Genomic DNA, 20,885 nt, shown 5'->3' on the forward strand with positions numbered 1-20,885 from the left:
TACTTTCAATAATAATCTGTATAAGCTACTAAGAAAGTAACGATGAACGTAATGGTGCACTTTCTATGTGTTGAGCCCAGGGCAGGTCATCTAATATTTTAATGCCTGGAAGTTTAAACCTGTTGACTGAGGGAGGGGCTGCTAACATCCCAGTGTAGACGGCACATGTTTGCATTCCACCTCCTTCCTGAAGTTAACATAAACTTTCTAGTTTTGCTGATGTTGTGTGAGAAGTTGTTTTGATGGCAACATTCAAATAGGTTCACAGTTTATTATTTTTCGTAGCTGCTTGGTGAAATTGTTAAAAGATACACGTAAGCCATTTTACTGAAATTTTTTGAGTACAATTTGCTATATATATGCTGTTTTGTTAGGTTCCCCGAATGGTGGAAGGATTAGCAAGCCACCGTTGTTCTTTGGTGGCAGCTGCAAAGGATCATACCATTGTATTGACAGAAGATGGATCTGTGTATGCTTTTGGACTGAATACTTATAATCAGCTGGGCATTCCCCTGCCCAGCAGTAGCTTACCAAGACAGGTAATCACAGCAGGTTCTTTAGGGTACTGTCAAAGTGGAATTGATACTTATCATAGGCCAGTTTTTTCAGGGTAATATATAGTGACATATACATATTTTGATGATAAGTAATTTTGAACTTTCTCACATCTTTGTGCAAACTAGAAATCGTAGCAGCACAATTGGTAAATCTTTTTAAAGAATTGTTTGAAGTGTACAATGATGGGAAGTATTCGCTGTATAAATATTTTTAGTTTTGCCAAGCTTTTAAGAGACTGTAGGACATTTTCTTGGTACTAATCTGAATGATCTGTCTGGTGTAAGGTGGGAATTCCATTCTGATTTTTGCCTTTTTTAATATTATTTTCAAGACAGGAACATTCAGAAGGTAATTTAATATGTAATTGAGCATAGAAGGGATGTACTAAAGGGGAAAGAGCAAGCAGTTTATTTTGGAGTACTTTTATAATAAAAAGAAAAGTGTTATGAGACTTTGCTATGGAAGTATTTACTCTGCACTTACCTTGCTAGATATTTACTTTTACAAGTTAATAGTATTTTTGGTGTTTCATTCTATTTTTTTTTGTAATTTATTTTTTTATTGAAGTTCATCATCAAACAAACATTTTCATAAGATGTATTTCAGACATTGTACATGTATATCATATAATCGTATATATCACAAATCTCCATAAAGTATTTATCTGAGGTATACACTTATAAAAAGAGTGGAAAGAAAAAACAAGCAAAAGGAAAGAACTATGTACAAGTAGGGAGTGATCTTTTTTTATTCTAATGTGCAACTAGAAGTTTTTGTTTAAGTTTCATGCATTTTTTAAATATTGAATTTGAAAATTCGACATAACTGCTACATTTAAACAATACATCGATCTTGATTAATCTTGAACTGTCTAATTTGGCTCTTGTTTATAAAATCAAGAGAGTAGGTTTTTATAGCAGGTCCTAAAATAGTTTGAAATTAGTTTAAGATTTTATACTGAACTTAATTCCTCTAGTCTTTAGAACTTGTGCTTTGAAAGGTTTCATCTTTGAGTCTGCTAATTTAGGATAAGTATGGACCTTATTACTGTTTCTTTGCTTAGTATTTATGCAAATACATATTTTAAAATGTTTGTAAAGGTGCAGCCCAAAAACCTTAAAGGAAGAACTGTGATTGGAGTCGCTGTGGGGAGGTTTCACACTGTTCTGTGGACGAAGGATGCTCTGTATACCATGGGCCTTAATGGTGGTCACCTTGGTAAGATGTGATTTTATATTTGTCTCTTGCACTAGTAATTCATGATAATTTTGTGTCAGTAACCCTTCCCAATCCTCCCTCATCTGCCATTTTATGCAAGGAATTTGATTTATTTTCAATCTTCTTACTATTTAAATTAGCTATTTTTTGATTTGGCATTAAGAAATGCTGTTCTTATTGTCACTCTAAGTGCAACTAAATTGAAATCAAAGTCACATCTGTGCACTGATTCTGCAAGCTACCTGGCAAATATTTTTCATGATTTAATTTCACTTTTCATCACTTTAGAGGACTAAGTGTGTCAGTCCCTGTCATTTGTTAGACATGGTGGTAAGGCTTGCCTTAATTTTGTTTTAAGGACACAGTGGATCTACCATTCATTTTGGCACTTCACATTCAAAGGAACTGAAGCAAGCCTACTTTCCAGTATGCCAGGAAATAAGCTTTGCACAAACTGAATGTGTGAATCACATTGTCTCTGTTTCTTTTTTATTATTGAGACTGTTAGTTGCTTGGGTGAATGGAGGAATTTTAATGAACAAATTCCGATAAAACCAGTGACTTAAAGTTGTTTTCAGGCAACTCACTTTAAGTTGTTCACTCTCATGATCCAACAGTATGTTCTCTAGTCAGTGTTTGTTTAGATGAGTGGAAATAACAATCCATTTAAAAAGACTCACCCAAGAGTTTCATACACAAAATGCTGGTGGAACACAGCAGGCCAGGCAGCATCTATAAGGAGAAGCACTGTCGACGTTTCAGGCCGAGACCTTTCGTCAGGAGCATTTTGTGTGTGTTGTTTGAATTTCCAGCATCTGCAGATTTCCTCGTGTTTGCCCGAGAGTTTCATCTCCACTTTGTAAACTATTGGACTTAAGTGACATGGTTTCCAAAGTGAAAACCATCAGACTGAAGAGTGTGGCAACCTTCACTTTCTTTTACACATCATGAAGCACATGGTGAACTTTTCATCCTATTTCCTTCATAAGTTGTATCTTTTTACCATTGCCACACCATCGATCAATGTTTGCCACAGACAAATTGATTGGTAACTAAATGTGCATTTAAAAAAAGCTTGCAGCATTCTGAAATCAGGATGTAAACCTTATATAGTTACTATTTATTGTTGGAATGAAGATTTATCAATTAAAAAAAAAATACTTTATCAAGTAAGCCACTTGGCATATTTTTGGTAGTAAAATTAAGTGCTTATGTAGACTAATTACTATTATTCTTTTTAGTTTGGGTGGTCCTCCACTTTTTATTGTATCAATATAAAATGTTTTCACTTTTTGTATCCCATGATAGGTCAGTATAAAGCATAAAGTCCTATTATTCTGCGTCATCTTTAGAATTTCACACTATAGTGCATTAGTGTGAGATTTTAACTTTGAGGGTCATCTGTATTTGGATGTAATTTGAAGTGTAAGTGCTCTGTTTGTTTTACATCAGAGACTTGGAGTTATTTGAGAGCAGGGTTATTAAATATTTTGAATTGAGAGATGAAATTAACATTGTCCCACCACCACCATCAGCTCAATCTCTCGTTTGCTCATGGGGCTATTGGGGACATCAAACTGATGTCTTTTTAAACATGTAATTATGGGAATTATGGTTGGCCAAAATAAGTTGTTTTGTAAACCTATACTGAATATATTAGCATATTATCATTGTAATTCTGAGTTTTTAAGATAACTATGATTGCTGATTTGTATTTAGGGCACTGAAGGTTAAGTGTTTATTTGCATGCTTGTGAATGCCTTTGAATACCCCCATATGTTAATATATACAGTTTGTTGTAATATTGACTCAGGTTACTTAATGGATCCTAACGGGGAACGTTGTGTGCTTGTACCTCGTCAAGTATCTGCTTTGCATCATAAGGATGTAGTGATCTCTCTAGTAGCAGCAAGTGATGGAGCCACAGTCTGTGTTACAGAAAGAGGAGATGTTTACCTGTTAACAGGCTATCAGTGCAAAAAGATTGCTTCAAGGTATTTATTTTCTTTAATCTTATTTTAACTATTATAGAGGTAATGTTTAGAAGTGGTTTATAGCACCTACTGGTCTTCAATTTTATGAGGCTGTGTTATGGAACATCCTTAGATAATAGGGGCATAGTTTGGGGAATCCACCATAAAGTTCAACAAAAAAATAAAAAATATTGAAGTACTAAGCAAGTAAGACTGCATTTGTGTTTTTTTTAAAAAAAAGTCTCTTTTCTATAGATGCTGCCTGATTGGAGTATTTCTGGCGTTTTCTTTTTTCTAATTCATATTTCCAGCATCTGTTGTATTTTATTTTGGATGATGATCAGAATGTCCATTTTGTGGAATTAACTAGCTTTTTCAACCAGTGATTCTCTGAACTATCATACATTTTGTAAGCTCCCCATGAGGGCCAGAATGTCTGTCTTTAGTTGGTGGGGGAGGTGGGAGCATTTGGTGGTGGTTTGGCCAGCAATATTTTGACCACGTTTTGAATAACCAGATTAGATGTTGTATTTGTAATTAGTATTAATAGTTTTTCAGAAAGTGGTACTTGTTAATTTAAACTGCTCCTTTGTGCCATTATCTAAATTATTTTAAGTTAAGCCTGTTGATGTAAATAATTCCTGTAGGTTGTTCCTACAACTTGTATGGATATGTTATAAGAATTGGAAGGTGGTGAAATAATATTTTCTTTGGGTGGAAAAAACAACCCAGTATGAGCACTGTTATATATTTATAATTACACTTGTAATGACAATATTGCTTAGCTTGATTACTGTCAACATTTAAACAATTTAAAGGTACTTTGTGCTGCTTTGACCACCTTGCTGCAAAAGATTTACCAGCATTGGAGAAAGTAAACAAAAAGAAAATTAATTTGGAGTGTAGGTAACTTGATCCATTGAGGAAATGTTAAATGATTTCAATTGATAATGTCTGGGGAAAAAAAAGACAGTCCTCGTGTTGATACATAAAACTTTAAATAGACTAAGGAATAAATCCAGGATATGGTAAGATGAGCTAGCAGCTCCAGTAGTTAAGTGAGAGTTACTAAAAAATACATTTCAGATACTAGAATAAAATTGCAAAAATGATGTGACTGAAATAATGTTAGTAAAATCAGAGATTTAAGGAGCATCTTCATGAACGTGAAATTTTTTTCAGAGGTACTAAATTTAATTGTTTCTTTGGACTTGTGCAGGCAATTAAACTTGAAGAAAGTTCTTGTTACTGGTGGATATCTGGACCACAAGGTTGATCCACAGGTACTTCATGAAGGAGGGGGTGAAAAAGTTTGTATCCTGGCTCTGGACGAGGCAGGCAGGGTAAGTAGAGATATATTTTACTTCCTCCCCTCTCCCTCCCCTGTTATGTACTGGGATAGTAACACAGTATTAGAATATCGCGCACATTAGATCAGAGGTGCATATATTTGAGCTGGATGGCATTCCTAAATTGCGAATAGTTGCCTCAAGTGCTGTAGAATGTTTTGTGACTCCACTGAAGTATGTTTCTTTGATCAGAGTTAATTGTTTCTCTTGTATTTGCTGCACTTAAATGACTGTGTTCTGCTGGCTTATGAAGGAATGAGCTGTGTGGGAAAGGATATACTGAAGGTATTGTGTTACATTCTCTCCTTACTCAGCTTCATACCCATGCTTAAAAATAGTCAGTTACTTCTCATTTTTTGTTAGCATTTGCAGAGTTGTCATACTATCTTATGAGACCAATATCAACAAGTTATATGACATTTTAAAGTTGCTTGTACAGAACAGTTATAGGTCTGTTACAAAAACCAGCCACATCACTTATGACCTTTAGAGGAAGAAAACTGCCACCCTTAGGAAGCCAGCTGAGCACATAACTTCAGTGCCAAAATGTGTGACTGATTCCTAATGTCATCTTAAATAGTCAGCAAGGCAATAAAATGGTATAAAAATGCTACACAAGGACTTCCACCATCTTTGGCCAGTTCCATTAACAAGACAGAAGAGAGGTGATGATGAAGCAACACTTATAATTTGATTTACTTGAAGGGTGAAGGTTTGTGAAATACTCAGATATTTTTAGCATTGTTGCTGAGAACAGTTAACCACTGCTCAACATGCTTGTAATTTTTTTGCTTCTGTTTTTTCAAATTCGTTAGTCTGTTTTGGGTTCTTCACAAATTGCAGGAAATTATTTATCTAAATTTTGTCACAGAAAGAACTGGAATTTCCTTTCTAACTCCACCATCCAGGCCATGCTCTTCTCACTGCTGCCGTCAGGAAAAAGATACAGGAATTTTAGGTCCCATACAACCAGGTTCAGGGACAGTTATTACCCTTCGACCATCAGGCTCTTGAACCAGAGTGGATAACTTCACTCACCTCAACACTGAACTGATGCTTCAACTTATGGACTCCCTTTCTAGGACACCACAACTCATGTCCTCAATATTACAGTCGGCCCTCCTTCTCCGCGGGGGATTAGTTCCGAGATCCCCCGCGGATACCAGAAATCGCGGATGCTCAAGTCCCTTATTTAACCTGAATCAGTGCGGTGGTCTTTAGGACCCAGCGGAACCCTGGACTTTATTTAACATATTCAAAGCGGTGGGCATTAGGACCCAGAGTAGCTCTGAATCTGCAGTGTTTCTGTTCACGAAAATAATCACAATCACGATTGAAAATAAGGTGGAAGTAATAAAGTGATCGGAAAGAGCTGAATCGCCATCGGTCATTGGAAAAGCGTTAGGCTACAGTCGGTCAACGATCGGAACAATTTTAATGGAGCATGTGAAAGGCCCTGCCCTGATGAAAGCTACGATTATTACTAAGCAACGCAGTGGTTTAATTATGGGAATACGTATGTTTCTTAAGTGTTTTATATGCATAGAAAGGTAAAATATATACTATATACTAAGACAAACGTTTGACTAACTGACGCTAAATAACACCGGATGTACTTGTTCCGACTTCCGTACAAATCTGACTTAAAGACGGACTCAGGAACGGAACTCGTACTTAATCCGGGGACTGCCTGTACTGCATTGTTTAGGGAATAATGACAAGTAAAAAGTCTGTACATGCTCAAACAAGAAGTGCTGGAAGAGCACTTCCAGGTATTCGCGGTTGGTTGAATTCGCGGATAAGGAGGGACGACTGTACTTTTTTTTCCTACAGTTTATTATCTTTTGCACATCTTTTGTTTGTGTGCAGTTTTATCATTGATTCTATTGTGTTTGTATTTACTTTGAATGCCTGCAGGAAATTGAGCCTCAGGTTTGTGTATGGTGCCATATATGTACTTTGATAATAAGTTTACTTTGAACTTTAAATAGGATCAGTTGGAGGTAATAGTATCAGAAAGGGACAGAAACAAAGTAGTACTTTGACTTCTAATTAAACAAAATATTGTTCATTCATTCTGTACTGCATTGTATGACGTGGGTGATCGTGGTCTTACCATAACCATGATTGTTCTGGGGAAATATTTCTACAGAAGTGATTTGCCATTACCTTCTGGACAATGTCTTTACAAGACGGGTGACCCTAGTCATTATCACTACCCTTTGGAGATTGTCTGGCATCAGTGGTTGCATAACCAGGACTTGAGATATGCACCAAATATTCATAAAACCATCCAACCCATACTCCCATGACCTTGTGATCCTGAATAGGGGCTGAGCAGGTGCTACACCTTGCCCAAGGGTGACTTGCAGGTTAGCGGAGGGAAGCAGCACCCTGCACATCCTTTGGTAGAGACGTATCTCGGCCCCGCCACCCAAAACCAGATGTACCTTTATATATTTGCATATTGTAAGGGTAAGAAGCTTACAGTATGGTAATTTGTAAACAAAATGAAATAGAAAACTAACAAGAGTCATACAGCATGAAATCTGCTGTAGGCCAAACAAAGAAGGCATGCATGTAGCTATGCTTTGTTAGGAGTTTGATTAAATATGTTATGATGCCAAAGAGTTTGCAGATTTCCATAGAAATATGGTGGAGAGTATTCTGACTGGTTACATCACAGCCGGGTATGGAGCCTCAAATACACAGGAGCACAAGAGGCTACAGAGGGTGATGCAGTTGCCCAGCTCCATCATATGCACAACTTTACCCACCATTAAAGTCATCTTCGAGAAGCTGTGCCTCAAGAAGTTGGTATCCATCACTAAGGACCCTCACCATCTTCAACATGCCACTTTGTTATTACCATCAGGGAATTGGTAAAGGAGCCTGAAGACCCACATTTAGTGACCTAGGAACAGCTTTCTTCCCCTTTGCCATCAACTTTTTGAATGGTCCATGAACACTACGTTGTTATTTCATATTTCTGCACTATTTGTTTATATTTGTAGCTTATAGATTTTTGTCTTTTCATATGTTCACGCCATATGTCAGTGATAATAAATCTGACTTAATTACATCAACCTATATTAAAGCTGTTTTTTGGTTTTTGACTAACCACAGATTCTACCATTCATCTATATCAGCCTTTCCCAACCTTTCTGCCTTGGAAAAACCCTTGAAATAATTTTCAGGTCTCAGGAACCCCTGCATATATGTTATATCCACAGCTCCTGATATGTTAGTATGATCAGTTTATTTATAGATACAATAATCCAAAAATAATTGTAAATACCCTTTTGGGTAGAGAATGAATTTTTAGTGTACCTTTCTTGAAATTAATTGTTCTTTCCCTTACATAAATTTTAAAAACTCTTATGGCAAACATAATAGATTTCTCAATTTTGGGTCACACGAAATAAGCACACATGGATTTCACCTTTAACCAAAATGAGCCAATTTCTGTCCTTGCTCTTGATAGTTGTTAAACAAGTAAAAGCTTGTTCACACATTTAAGAAGTTGAAAACTGCAGCAACATGTTCATTGCTTTCCTAGGAATGGCAGGATACTTTTCTTTCACAGAAATCCAGAACTTATCCAGGGGCGGGTCAGTAAATCTCATCCTGAGTGCATGATTTGAGTGCAGTTCACAAAGTTCTTCCTCTTATCTCCAGTCAAGTTCGCAGGCTGAGCAGAAGATTCAGAGAAAGGTCCCTCAGCCAGTCATACACTTGTGTTGAAAGGGAGGAAAAATACTGCTCAATTTTGTTCTGCAGTTCCTCCTGGTGGTTTTCAATTAGACTCAAGACGTTCAGATATCCTTCCTCACTCTCAAGCCCAAGCAGCAGTGGAAACATTTCAAAATTTCCTTTTGCAATATAATTTTTCCAAAGATTCAGTTTCCTTTTAAATCCAAGAATCTTGTCATTTGAGGTCAAATCACTTTCTGCAGGGCCTTGCAGAGACTTGTTCAACTGGTTCATTTGATGAAAAATGTCTGTTAAGTAGGCTAGTTTCTGCAGCCATTCTTCATCTTCAAAGCACTCAGCAAAATTTGGCCTACTGTTTTCTTGAAGGTACTCTGCAATTCACCTTTCAGCTCATACACCCTGTTGAGAAGCCTTCCTCTGCTAAGTCACCAGATTACTGTGTGTAGCAGGAGATTGGTGTGCTCTTTGTCCAGGTTTTCAGTTTTTTAAACATTCTTTCGTGAACTGGTCTTAAAGCTACTAAATAACTTGCTTCCTGGATTTTTTTTTACTGACTGTGACTTTATTTTCAAAGGCTTTAATTTGTTTGTTTTGAGAGTCCAATAGATGTTTAAAATAATCAGCACTTTTATGTGTCATATGGCTATGATTTGTAGTTAAATATCTTTTCAATTTTGCTGGAGCTGTTGCTGCATTTGTAAGTCGTTTACCACAGTCCAGGCAACTTGGATCAGCAGTTTATGTAAAACCCATTGATAAGTAACTTCCATTGTAAAGATGGACTTTTTTTGTGTCCATTGTTGCACTAGTGCAGTGAAATGACTCGGGGGGGGGGGGGGGGGGATGATGCAGTAAAGGGATAGGTAAATAGGGGTATAGATTAAAAGAGAGTAAAAGACAATGATTAGCTAATGATCAGTTACCTTATAGATACCTTATGTTAGTTGCTGGACAGCCAGAAGGGAACCTTACCCAGCAACAAGTGACGTACCAGACATTGTTCCCTATTAGTGTTAGACATAGGTCCAAATAAGGAATTGTCTGGTCGCACAAAGCATTTTCAAGTATAACATAACTAAATAGGGGGAAGGATGTCATTGGGGGGGGGGGGATAGAACGTTTGAGAGTGGGAGGAGGTGTCAACATGAGGAACTAAGGCTCATGCTAGCCTTGGCAGAAAATAATTATAACCAATGTAGATTTTACATATAATTGTATCTTAGCATGTGATCAAAACTATTCTAAGACTGTATTGACTTGTGTTATTATAATATTTCCTGTTATGATTGTGAAGAATTGTGCTTCGGGGGCAGGGAAGTGTCCGGACTGGCTTTTTGGGATATCAATCCGTAACTTCCCCCATAGCATGCTATGAATAAAGAATAAAGATTTTATTGTTTGTTTTATGGTCTTATTGCATTCTTGGTACTGGTGCCTTTGCATCAGGTTGATCCGTCTTTGACAAGAAGATTGTAATTCTTCATCATTAACCTTATCAGAATTGTCCGCAGGCCCAGGCCTAGAAAACTCATCTCTCATTTCACACCTCTTCTTCAAAAATTGCCACACTGGACCATCTTTAGAATGGAAAATTTCCCTCCAATTTTCTACTACACTGGTAGTTTGTTGGTTGTTATAAGTCAGTTAGTGGTGCTTTAGGGGAAGTTGGCAGAGGTAATTCAGGAGGGAGAGGCTGATGTCACAGCTGAAGTTTGGCGAATCCATTCATTGCTCAAAAAACGCACTTTACGCTTCTCATCAGCCTTCTATCCTCCCCTCCATGCAATACAGTGCTCAGCAATTATCAATGGCCTCCTGTTACTTGCGCTAAAAACTGAGAATGGACTCAACCAAATAAACACAGGCTCTACTGTGACTGCACACTGCCATTACTGGGCTGAGAGACCTCTAACAAGATTGCTAATAGGGCTGCTCACTACTGCGAGCGCTAGCATCATGCGTTGTGCGAAGATCAAAAAACGATGTTTTTTTAAAAGCACGATCTCTCGTGGAATCCCTAGCAACTTTTTATGGAACCCTGGTTGAAAAACCCTAATCTATACTACTAAACACAATTTATAGTGCCCAACTAACCCACCAGCCAGCACATCTCTGGGATGTAGAAGGCAACTCACATGGTCATGGAGAATGTTTAAACTGCACACAGTCGGCATCTGAGGTCAGGATTGAACTGAGGCCTCTGGTGCTGTTTGGCAGTGGTTCAACTAACTGTACCAGTATGCTGCTAATTTGTCAATGAAGCATTCTCTTCAACAGCTTTCATAATTGTGTGAATTTGTCAGTCTTGATACAGATTCAGAGCTTCGGGCTACAGGTGAAGAAAATTATATGCTGTGCTATGGGTGCCATCTAGTGGCCTTTGTAAAGAAATATTTTGGCTACAAAATTGGCATTGAATTACATGGAATAAAAAGCTCATCTATTTAATGTTCCATTTTTAGTGTTATGTTTGTTTTTAAATTATGTTTTAGAGCTTACTCCCTCTCAAGCTCTGGTCTCTGTTGCCCAGAATACACCTTTTTCTCTTTTGAGTTGTTGCTGTTGTTCATGATATCTCCCTTCCTAGTGTAGAGTGCCCTCCTGTTGAAATAATACCGAAAATATCTTTCCAATAATTTTGCAAGCAAGGGCAAGACCAAAACATGTGGGTCAATGAAGCAACTTCAGAATGACATCTGTCACAGGTTGGATTAACATAAGAATAAAATTGAGCAAGTTTATCCTTGGACATGTGAGCCCGATGTACAACCTTAAATTGTATTAAGGCATGTTTAGCACAAAAAGAAGAAGAATTGACTAATTGTAAAATTTTCTCCCACTGCTCAGTGGGTATAAGACAATGAAGTTCTTTTTCCCATTCCTTCTTAATTTTTTCTGATACTTCTGGCTGTATTTTCATGATCATATTATAAATGATGGCTACTAACCCTTCTGGCAAGGATTCAGAGCTAAAAAAAATTCCGTAATGTCCATTGGACATAATTTCAGAAAAAACTAACATATTATTCAAGAAATTTCTAACTTGCAAGTATCTAAAAAATGAGTTTTAGGCAAATTATATTTATTAGATATCTGTTCAAAGGACATAAAACTGTTATCTAAAAATAGATCACGAAAACATGTTATACCTTTTGTTTTCCATAATACAAAGGCGTGATCCATAAAAGAGGGCCGAAAAAAATTAGATATAATAGGGCTTGATAAGATAAACTTATTCAAGCCAAAGAATTTACGAAATTGAAACCATATTCATAATGTATGTTTAACTATAGGATTAGTTAATTGTTTATTCAATTTAGATAAAGCAAAAGGAAGCGAAGATCCTAAAATAGAAAACAATGAAATTCTTGTACAGATTTACATTCCAAATTTACCCATTGCGGGCAAGATGCTATAATCGATTCTTGTGTCCAAAATATTAAATATCGAATATTAACTGCCCAATAGTAAAATCTCAGGTTTGGCAAAGCCAAACCACCCTCCTCCTTAGGCTTCTGTAAATATTTTTTACTTAATCTAGGATTTTTATTCTGCCACACATACGAGGTTAATTTTGAGTCAATAATATCAACAAAAGATTTAGGAATAAAAATTGGTAATGCTTGGAAAAAATATAAAAATTTGGGTAATACTGTCATCTTAATAGCACTAATTCGACCAATGAATGACAAAGATAATGGGGACCACCTGTTTTATGTAATCTGGAAGTTAAACTTGTGTTTGAAGTTTTGAGTGTGACACAGTATCATAGTGTTTAGCACAGTGCTTTACAGTATCAATGACCCAGGTTTATTTCCCACTGCTGTTCTTCCCGTGATCGCATGGGTTTCTTCCAGACAGTACAGTTTCCTCCCACAGTCCAAAGACTAGAACTAGGGGACATATCCTCAAGATTCAGGGGAATAGATTTAGGATGAAGATGAGGAGTAACTGCTTTTCTCCGAGGGTGTTGAATCTGTGAAATTCTCTGCCCAATGAAGCAGTGAAGGTTACCTCAGTAAATGTATTTAAGACAAATTTGGATAGAATTTTGCATAGAAGGGGAATTGAGGTTTATGGGGAAAAGGCAGGTAGGTGGAGATAAGTCCATGGCCAGAACAGCCATGGTCTTATAGAATGGGCAGGTTCACGAGCCAGATGGCCTACTCCTGCTCCCATTTCTTTTGTTCTTATGGTCTTATGTACCAGTTGATAGGTTAATTAGTCATTGTAAATTATGTCGTGGTTAGACTAAGGTTAAATCGAGGGTTGCTGGGCAGCACAGCTTGAAGGGCCGGAATGTCCTATTCCGCATTGTATTTCAATGATTAATTTATCTTGTTAATGGGATTTTCCTGACCATGTTTTAAAAATGTATAGAAAACAGCTTGATGACAGCTGTTTCTTGGCCGACTGATCCAGTTCCATGTTAAGATGTAATGTGTACCAACATGTATTATCAAAAAAAACTTCATTATTGTTATTTAAAGAATGGTGTAGCTCATGGATCTGAAGATTTGATTGTTTGCTGGATCATGAAATACACATTGTTTTGAAGTTTAGTTTGTTTACGCTGAATTGGCTATCACCACAATATATCTCTGGCAGATACAATCTCAATGGCTCTTCATCTGGACAATATAAACACTCATGTCAGGATACTGTTCATTGACTACAGCTCACCATCATTCCCACAGTCCTGATCGAAAGGCTATAGAACCTGGGCCTCTGTACCTCCCTCTGCAATTGGATCCTGAACTTCCTAACCAGAAGACCACAATCTGTGCAGATTGGTAATGATATCTCCTTGCTGATGATCAACACTGATGCATCCCAAGGATTGTGCTCAGCTCACTGCTCTGCTCTCTCTATAACCATGACTATGTGGCTAGGCATACCTCAAATGCCATCTGTAAATTTGCTGATGATACAACCACTGTTGGCAGAATCTCAGATTGGAGATGAGGGGGTGTACAGGAGCAAGACACTGTATACCAGTTAATTGAGTGGTGCCACAGCAACAACCTTGCACTCAACATTAGTAAGTCCAAAGAGCTGATTGCAGACTTCAGAAAGGGTAGGACGAGGGAACACGAACCAATCCTCATAGAGGGATCAGAAGTGGAGAGAGTGAGCAATTTCAAGTTCCTGGGTGTAAAGGTCATTGAAGGTCCCAACATATCGAGACAGTCATAAAGAAGGCAAGACAATGGCTATATTTCATTAGGAGTTTGAAGAGATTTGGTTTTTCACCTAAAGCACCTGAAACCTCCTATAAGTATACCATGGAGAGCAATCTGATAGTCTGCATCACTGTCTGGTATTTGGGTGGGGGGAGGGGCTACTGAACAGGAGCGAGAAAAAACTACGCAAGTTGTAAAATGAGTCAACTCCATCTTGGGTACTAGTCTCCATTGTATCCAAGACATCTTCAAGGAGTGGTGTCTCAGAAAGTTGATGTCTATTATTAAGGACCCCCATCACCCCCAAGACCTGCCCTCTTCTCATTGTTACCATCAGGAAGCAGGTATGGAAGCCTGAAGGCACATCCTCAGTGATTCAGGAACAGCTTGTTCCCTGCTGCCATCTGATTAATAAATGGACATTGAATGCGTGAACCATACCTCACATTTTTTGTTGCATTATTTTAAATTTAACTTTATTATACATATATACTTACCATAATTGATTTACTTATTTTTTTCTCTGTATTATCGTGTATTTTAATGTACTGCTGCCGCTAAGGTAACAAATTTCATGACGTATGCTGGTAATGTTTCAAAGGTTTCAAACGTACATTTAATGTCAGAGAAATGTATGTAATATACATTCTGAAATTAAAGAGCAAACACGAGGAAATCTGCAGATGCTGGAAATTCAAACAACGCACACAAAATGTTGGTGGAACACAGCAGGCCAGGCAGCATCTATAAGGAGAAGCACTGTCGACGTATCGGGTCGAGACCCTTCGTCAGGGAAGGGTTCCACCATCATTTTGTGTGTGTTGTTTACGTTCTGAAATACTTTTTCTTCACAACCATCCACGATGTTATACGTGATTCTGATTCTGAATGTGTTACAGGTGCCATCTAGTGGTCTGAAAATATGTTACTTAAATTGTATAGTTACCCACATCCAACACATCCCCGGTCCAGTCTAGTGATTGTAAAATCAGCTCAACAAGTGTTTGAATGCAAAGTTTAAAATTTTCTTTCAGCATAGAGTAGCAATTTCAACTATGTAAGAAAGCTATATATTGCAGTAATAGCAAATTTATCTTTCAACACCCTTCTGATGGACAGACAGCTCCTATTAAAGATAATAAAGCTTAAAAAATTGCACAACCTAATAGATGACAAGAAACATTGTACACTTAGCAACTCATCAATTTTTAAACAAATGGCAATTACATGAATACAAGCCACCTACTTACTGTGCTGTTCTCTTTGCTGCAGCTTCAGAGTCAGGCCAGAACTAGAATAGATAGTGGCTTTCAGTTAATGGAGCCATCAGTTAATCAGGGCAGCTTTTAAAGAACAAAAACTAATCGAAAAAAATTGCCAGACTTTCCTTTGTTTATTTGGGACACTATGCTGTTTCATTAGGGCAGGAGACTTGTTCTAGTGTCAGTCGTGCACACTTGAGTGGTCATTAAATGCTACACCATGCTTAGAGTGAGTAGCTTTTAAATAGTACCACTTGTGTGTACAAAAAGCACTGATTTTTGTCAACAATAGTTGGCGAGAAATGAGCAGTAAGACAATTGGAACTGTGAAACTGCTCATTGCGGTTTCAAGCATTCAGGCATGGAGATGCCAGAAACAGCCGGAATGAAAATGAAATGATTTCACTACTTCAGAATGTTAGGAACTATGAAGAATTTGAAGGTATTGATAGTTATCTTGAATTCTACAATGAGAATGAGGATTTGGAGGACGCGATCATCGATAGTGTTATATGAAGGTGGTTCGTTATCTACATTATGTGTCTGCACAATTTTGTTCATTGCGTGCACTGCATGAACTTCATCGATAACTTTTAGGAACTAATATACAATTTTATAGTACAGTACAGATAGTGGTAGTGCTCTAGTTCTATATTTCATTTAAATACATATTTTGTTAATAAGTTTGTCTTTTTTTAATACCTTTTCAACTATTTCCGTGAGACTTGAGCTAATTGGAGCAACAACTTGGTGAAAATGTATTGGTCCGGATGTGTCCCAATTAACTGGAATTCACTTTATTTTAACAGTAAGAACAAAAGGAAATTTCATGCTACAAATAACACTTTTTTCTCCCCCTCTGGGTTAAAGTTGACAAAGTTTGATTCCAGCAAAACTATTGATAGAAAGAATATCTGCATCAAATAAAGTGCTGTCGTACCAGTTTGATATTGATGAATACTAGTTTTTACTGACTGAAGTTCATCTCTATTCCATTGCTGCGAGTAACTACTATTTATATTTTGCTGGATGAGCTGCTCTCTACATCCATTTTATTAATCACATACTGAGCGAATCAGAAATTCAGCTTTCTTAGCTCTATAACTTCGTAGCTAAGATACAAGTCAACTCCAGTTACTGGTCTGAGAATGATTTTTCATGCTATTTTCCAATTCCTAAAGAACAGAATGCCTTTTTAGCCAACATACAAGTCATTTTGAAAGAAAGTGACCTTCACAAGGAATACAAAGATGTTGTTTTGATGATAGAATGAAAATGTGATGTTCTAATGAAGCCCAACTAGTTTAAATATGTGGTTTACTTTAGAATTTGGAGCCTCATTGATAACCAAAGTTTGAATTTTCTGGAGGTGCTGAAACCAGTATGTTAAGCTTTAACTTTAGCAATGAATTCTATTGAAGGTATAGATTGAACTAGCTACACATATTTTCAATTTCTGGAAATTTTGTGCAAAGCCACCAATAGTGACCATTCTGTGATGTTCTTGAGAGGGTAGTGCTAAGTCAATACTTGATCTACTTTAGTCTGTATTGAAGCTAAACCTCTTGTGCTGTTTGGTTTCAGGATTTTGCCCCAGTATTTATGATACTTTTTTTTTATACACTTGGCAAATGTCTGATTTGGAGGGCCATTTTACAGGTTGTGGAATTTCCATGCTGTGGGCCTTGTAGTCTTGGGTTTTATGGTGTTGTTAGCGAAGTCTTGATGTCTTGCTGCACTACAGCATGTAGATATTGTAGCAAAGGTACACTTTCTAAGCAGTATTTTAACATTCACTGTATTTTAACATAACAGCACTCAGTCTCTGCCTTTCGATGGCTGGATTGCTAATTATATCCACTGCTTTTCCAGGATAGTGGGCAGTTTCTTAAGTCTTGTTGGTGTTGCACTCAGAGGGAAGTGAGGAATATTTCTTCATGCACACTGCTAGATTGTCCCTTAAGTATTGGGAAAGGTGTGAGGGGCCAAAAGGCAAATCATTTGGCATGATAAAGAGCTTCTGACTACTCTTCTGGTTGCAATATTTCTGTGGTCTACATAATTAAGTTTTTCGTCTATTATGACTTCTGGAATTTGATACTGGTAGTATTGTTGAATGTTCGGAGAAGAATGTTCTATTGAATCCGTTCTAACAATTGCATTGGGATGACTGGGCGAGAATTACATGTTTACTCTGCAGAAGGACATATACGAATCGTGTAGACACTTCATTAGTTTTCTGGTTACCTTTATTAAACTTAAATTCAATTTCATAGCTGATGATGGGAAATGTTCAGAATCTCTCTGATTAGAGATGGTCAATGTCCTTTACTTGTAAGGGCCAAATGTTATTGCTATACAATATACTGAGTTCAAATATTTCCATTAATTTGTGCATACAAGCATACTTTGCTTCATTTTCTGAGTTTATATTGACCAATTATCATATAATCCCACCAGATTTTTATGACAGTGGTGGTGGTTCATCCCTGCTCTCCTCATAATCCATTGGGATCCTAGTGCCTGTAGTTTTCAAAAACATGTTAGCTTCACTACAGTGGTCATCATTCTACTATGTAACATCTTAAAAACAAAATGAATTAAAATTATGTTGGATCATTAATATGAATAGCATCCAGCGGTTCAAAAGATTTGTTCGTCCAGCACAACCAAAGGCTTGGGTGTGCAGGCTTAGCAGCGTTCGACTGCACCTTGCTTCTCTGTTGCAGTTATCTCAGTCTCTTAATGAATTGTGCAAGTGAAAAAAATGGGGCTAGGAAACCCTTCTTAAAGGCTTATTTTCCTGTCTTTATTGATGAAGGTAAGGTGTCTAGATTTTTTACGTTTGTGTGTTGCATTGCAAATTCATGAATTTTGACTGGGGCATAATTTTGTTGAAGTGTATCATTCCCAATTCAGAGTCTTATAGCCATGTTGTTCCTTTATCTTCTGCATATACAGGAAGAGCTCTTGTTTAAAGAAATATTCTTCATTTATAGGAAGGTATGTAATTCAGTTATTCTTTTGCCTTATTAGGTTTTTTGTTGGAGATCATCAAACTGCTTGTTTAAACAGTGTCGTTGGGCATATGGGCGACAGGTTTTCATGTCTGACATTGCTTTGAGCAAGAATGGGATGATTTTTGTTACGCAAGATGGAGACGGGTTTACAGGAAATTGGGCTGTAGCAGGAATGAAGAATTTGGAAAAGAAAGGTAAAAATTTCAATCTTGTTTGAAATAATTTTTTTGGATTAATGTTTAACATTATAGCAGAATTAGTTGAGCATGCTTTTGAGTTTATTATAGCTTTACAACTTCATAAATTAATTTGAGCTATATAGGTGGTATGTTTTCTTTAACATGCCGAGTGATGGTATCTATGATTGCTAATCTTTAAATACAAATTCTGCCTAAAAATGTTCAAGTGAATATTTTGTCCTAATTTTAGTCTCTTAACCTGCTATTTTTTCTAGTCTATTTTGCTCACTGAAACAATACAACTCTTAACCAGCTCTGGGCATTTAAATGGCTAAGTTTCAAAACCACATTTCATTTTCTGGAAAAAGGCTGAATCAGCCTACTGGAGCCAAAATTGGAACGTTGGCTTAAGGCAGGCTTTCCTCTCTAATGCCTGAATGTGAAGATTGGCAGGTATAACTGCTTATTGTAGATCCAGGTTCAAGCTGCTTGTGATTTTCCATCCATTAATTTTAACAGCCCGTTTATCAAGGATGTATTGTGTTTAACTTTTTGGTATGTGCTTTTACCTTGCTGAGGTCTTGCACCTGATCATGCATTGATGTGACAAGGTTTTTATTTAAGGTTTTTATTTGTTAAAATTGAGCTGTAGAAATTGCTAAATGTTTAAGTAATACTTTTTTAAATGGGCCATGAATGCTTTTACAGAGAAACACATTTTAATATTTCAAACGTTCAGAAGTATTGACTTGTGTGAATTTACATAGTTTCTTAGAAGCTGTTCAGTATTTGTCTACATTTGTTAACATTTTAATTCAGTAAGATTCCATATTGCTATGCCATTTTCCAGCTCACTTCTAAATTGTTCCATATGGTGGTGCAACAAAGGAAATTACCTACAAAGTTTAACTTTGATATTTTGCATCACTGGTTTGATTACCCGTGTGGTCATAGCTGTTTTCTTTGAAAGACAAAAACAGCAGAAGCTGGAAATCGGAAATAAAAAGAGAAAATACTGGAAATACTCAGCACAACAGGCAGAATCTGTAGTAAACAGCATTAATGTTTCAGGCTGATGACTTTTCATCACTTGTTTATCTTGTGGTCAGAGATGGAAAGGATTAAAGAGAAGAGGTAGATTGATTTTGTTTTCAAAAATATTGATTTAAAACATGGATTTTGTATTTTGATTCATTACTTTATGACCAAATTATTTAGAAATTTGTATCAGACTCAACAGATGCTGATGAGAAGACATACAGGTGTAAGATTGGCTGCTTGAGTGATGTCGCAAAACAACCTTGCATTCAATATCAGCAGAACAGCCTTGTACGTAGTGAAATTTGTTGTTTTGCAGCAGCAGTACAGGGCAGACATAAGACTGCTATATATTGCAAAACAAATAAACAGTACAAAAGAAAGGAATAAGGAGTTCATGCACCATTCAAAACTGATAGAGGGATAGAAGCAGTTTCTGAATCATTGAGGGTGGGTCTTCAGGTTCCTGTGCTGCCACCTTGATGGTAGTAACATGAAGAGAGCATGTGCCAGATGGTGAGGGTCCTTACTGATGGATCTCACCTTGAGGTACCACCTCTTGAAGATTTCCTCAATGCTAGGGAGGGTCGTGCTGATGGCAAACTAACAGAATCTGCAACCCTCTGCAGTCTCTTGCAATCCTGTGCAATAAGCCTCCATACCAAACTGTAAGGCTATCAGTCAGAATGCTGTCCACATTACATCTTTTAAAATGTGCTAGACTCTTTGGTGACATACCAAATCTTCTCACACCTCTAATGAAATAAAGCTGCTGGCATACCATCTGCATGATTGCATTAATGTTTTGGACCTAGAACAGCTTGTTCAGATGTTGACACCCAAGAACTTGAAGCTGCTCACATTTCCCACTCCTCAGTGAGGACTGGTGTGTGTTCTCCAACTGCCACTTCCTGCAGTCCACAATTTCACAACAAGGCAGTGGCAGTAAACCTGATTCTGGTGGATCATTTTGTTACTTGTCTCTCACTCATATAATCTCATATCTCTCACTTGTGGAGCAGAACTCTATCAATTAAAGTGCAATCTTTAGAGAATGCCATTTTACTCTCATCAAAAATGTTCCTATGTTCACACACCACAAAATAATTGCTGCAATGACTTTGCAAAATTTGCTCAATACACATTTCAAATTTATTTTTCAATGCAGGAGGAAGCTGTGCAAAATCTGATTACCCAAGGTATGTTGTTACGAACCCCGTAACTGGGTCACTTACCAGCAAAGATAGAGAGGTCCGCTGAAATCTGATGGTACTATTTTTAAACGTTTTTATTTATAAAGGGGCACAAAAGTAAGGTTAATACAAACATTCAGATAATATACGTCGTCAATACTCAATCTAAAGCGCAGGTATAGTAATAATCAACAATAA

The 20,885-nt window shown here is 37.1% G+C and overlaps 1 protein-coding gene across 4 annotated transcripts in view; it reads left to right on the forward strand.

Annotated features, from left to right (window-relative positions):
* Positions 1 to 20,885, forward strand: part of ibtk (inhibitor of Bruton agammaglobulinemia tyrosine kinase) — a 119,366-nt gene that overhangs the window by 36,914 nt on the left and 61,567 nt on the right. For all 4 annotated transcript variants that reach the window (XM_073056416.1, XM_073056415.1, XM_073056418.1 and 1 more), the window contains 5 exons: positions 375 to 539; positions 1,659 to 1,776; positions 3,590 to 3,770; positions 4,969 to 5,092; positions 18,294 to 18,471. In XM_073056416.1, the coding sequence (XP_072912517.1) occupies positions 375 to 539; positions 1,659 to 1,776; positions 3,590 to 3,770; positions 4,969 to 5,092; positions 18,294 to 18,471 (766 nt within the window). The remainder of the gene's footprint in view (positions 1 to 374; positions 540 to 1,658; positions 1,777 to 3,589; positions 3,771 to 4,968; positions 5,093 to 18,293; positions 18,472 to 20,885) is intronic.

Source organism: Hemitrygon akajei, chromosome 9, assembly GCF_048418815.1.
Source record: "Hemitrygon akajei chromosome 9, sHemAka1.3, whole genome shotgun sequence".
In the NCBI taxonomy this organism is placed as follows: Eukaryota; Metazoa; Chordata; class Chondrichthyes; order Myliobatiformes; family Dasyatidae; genus Hemitrygon; species Hemitrygon akajei.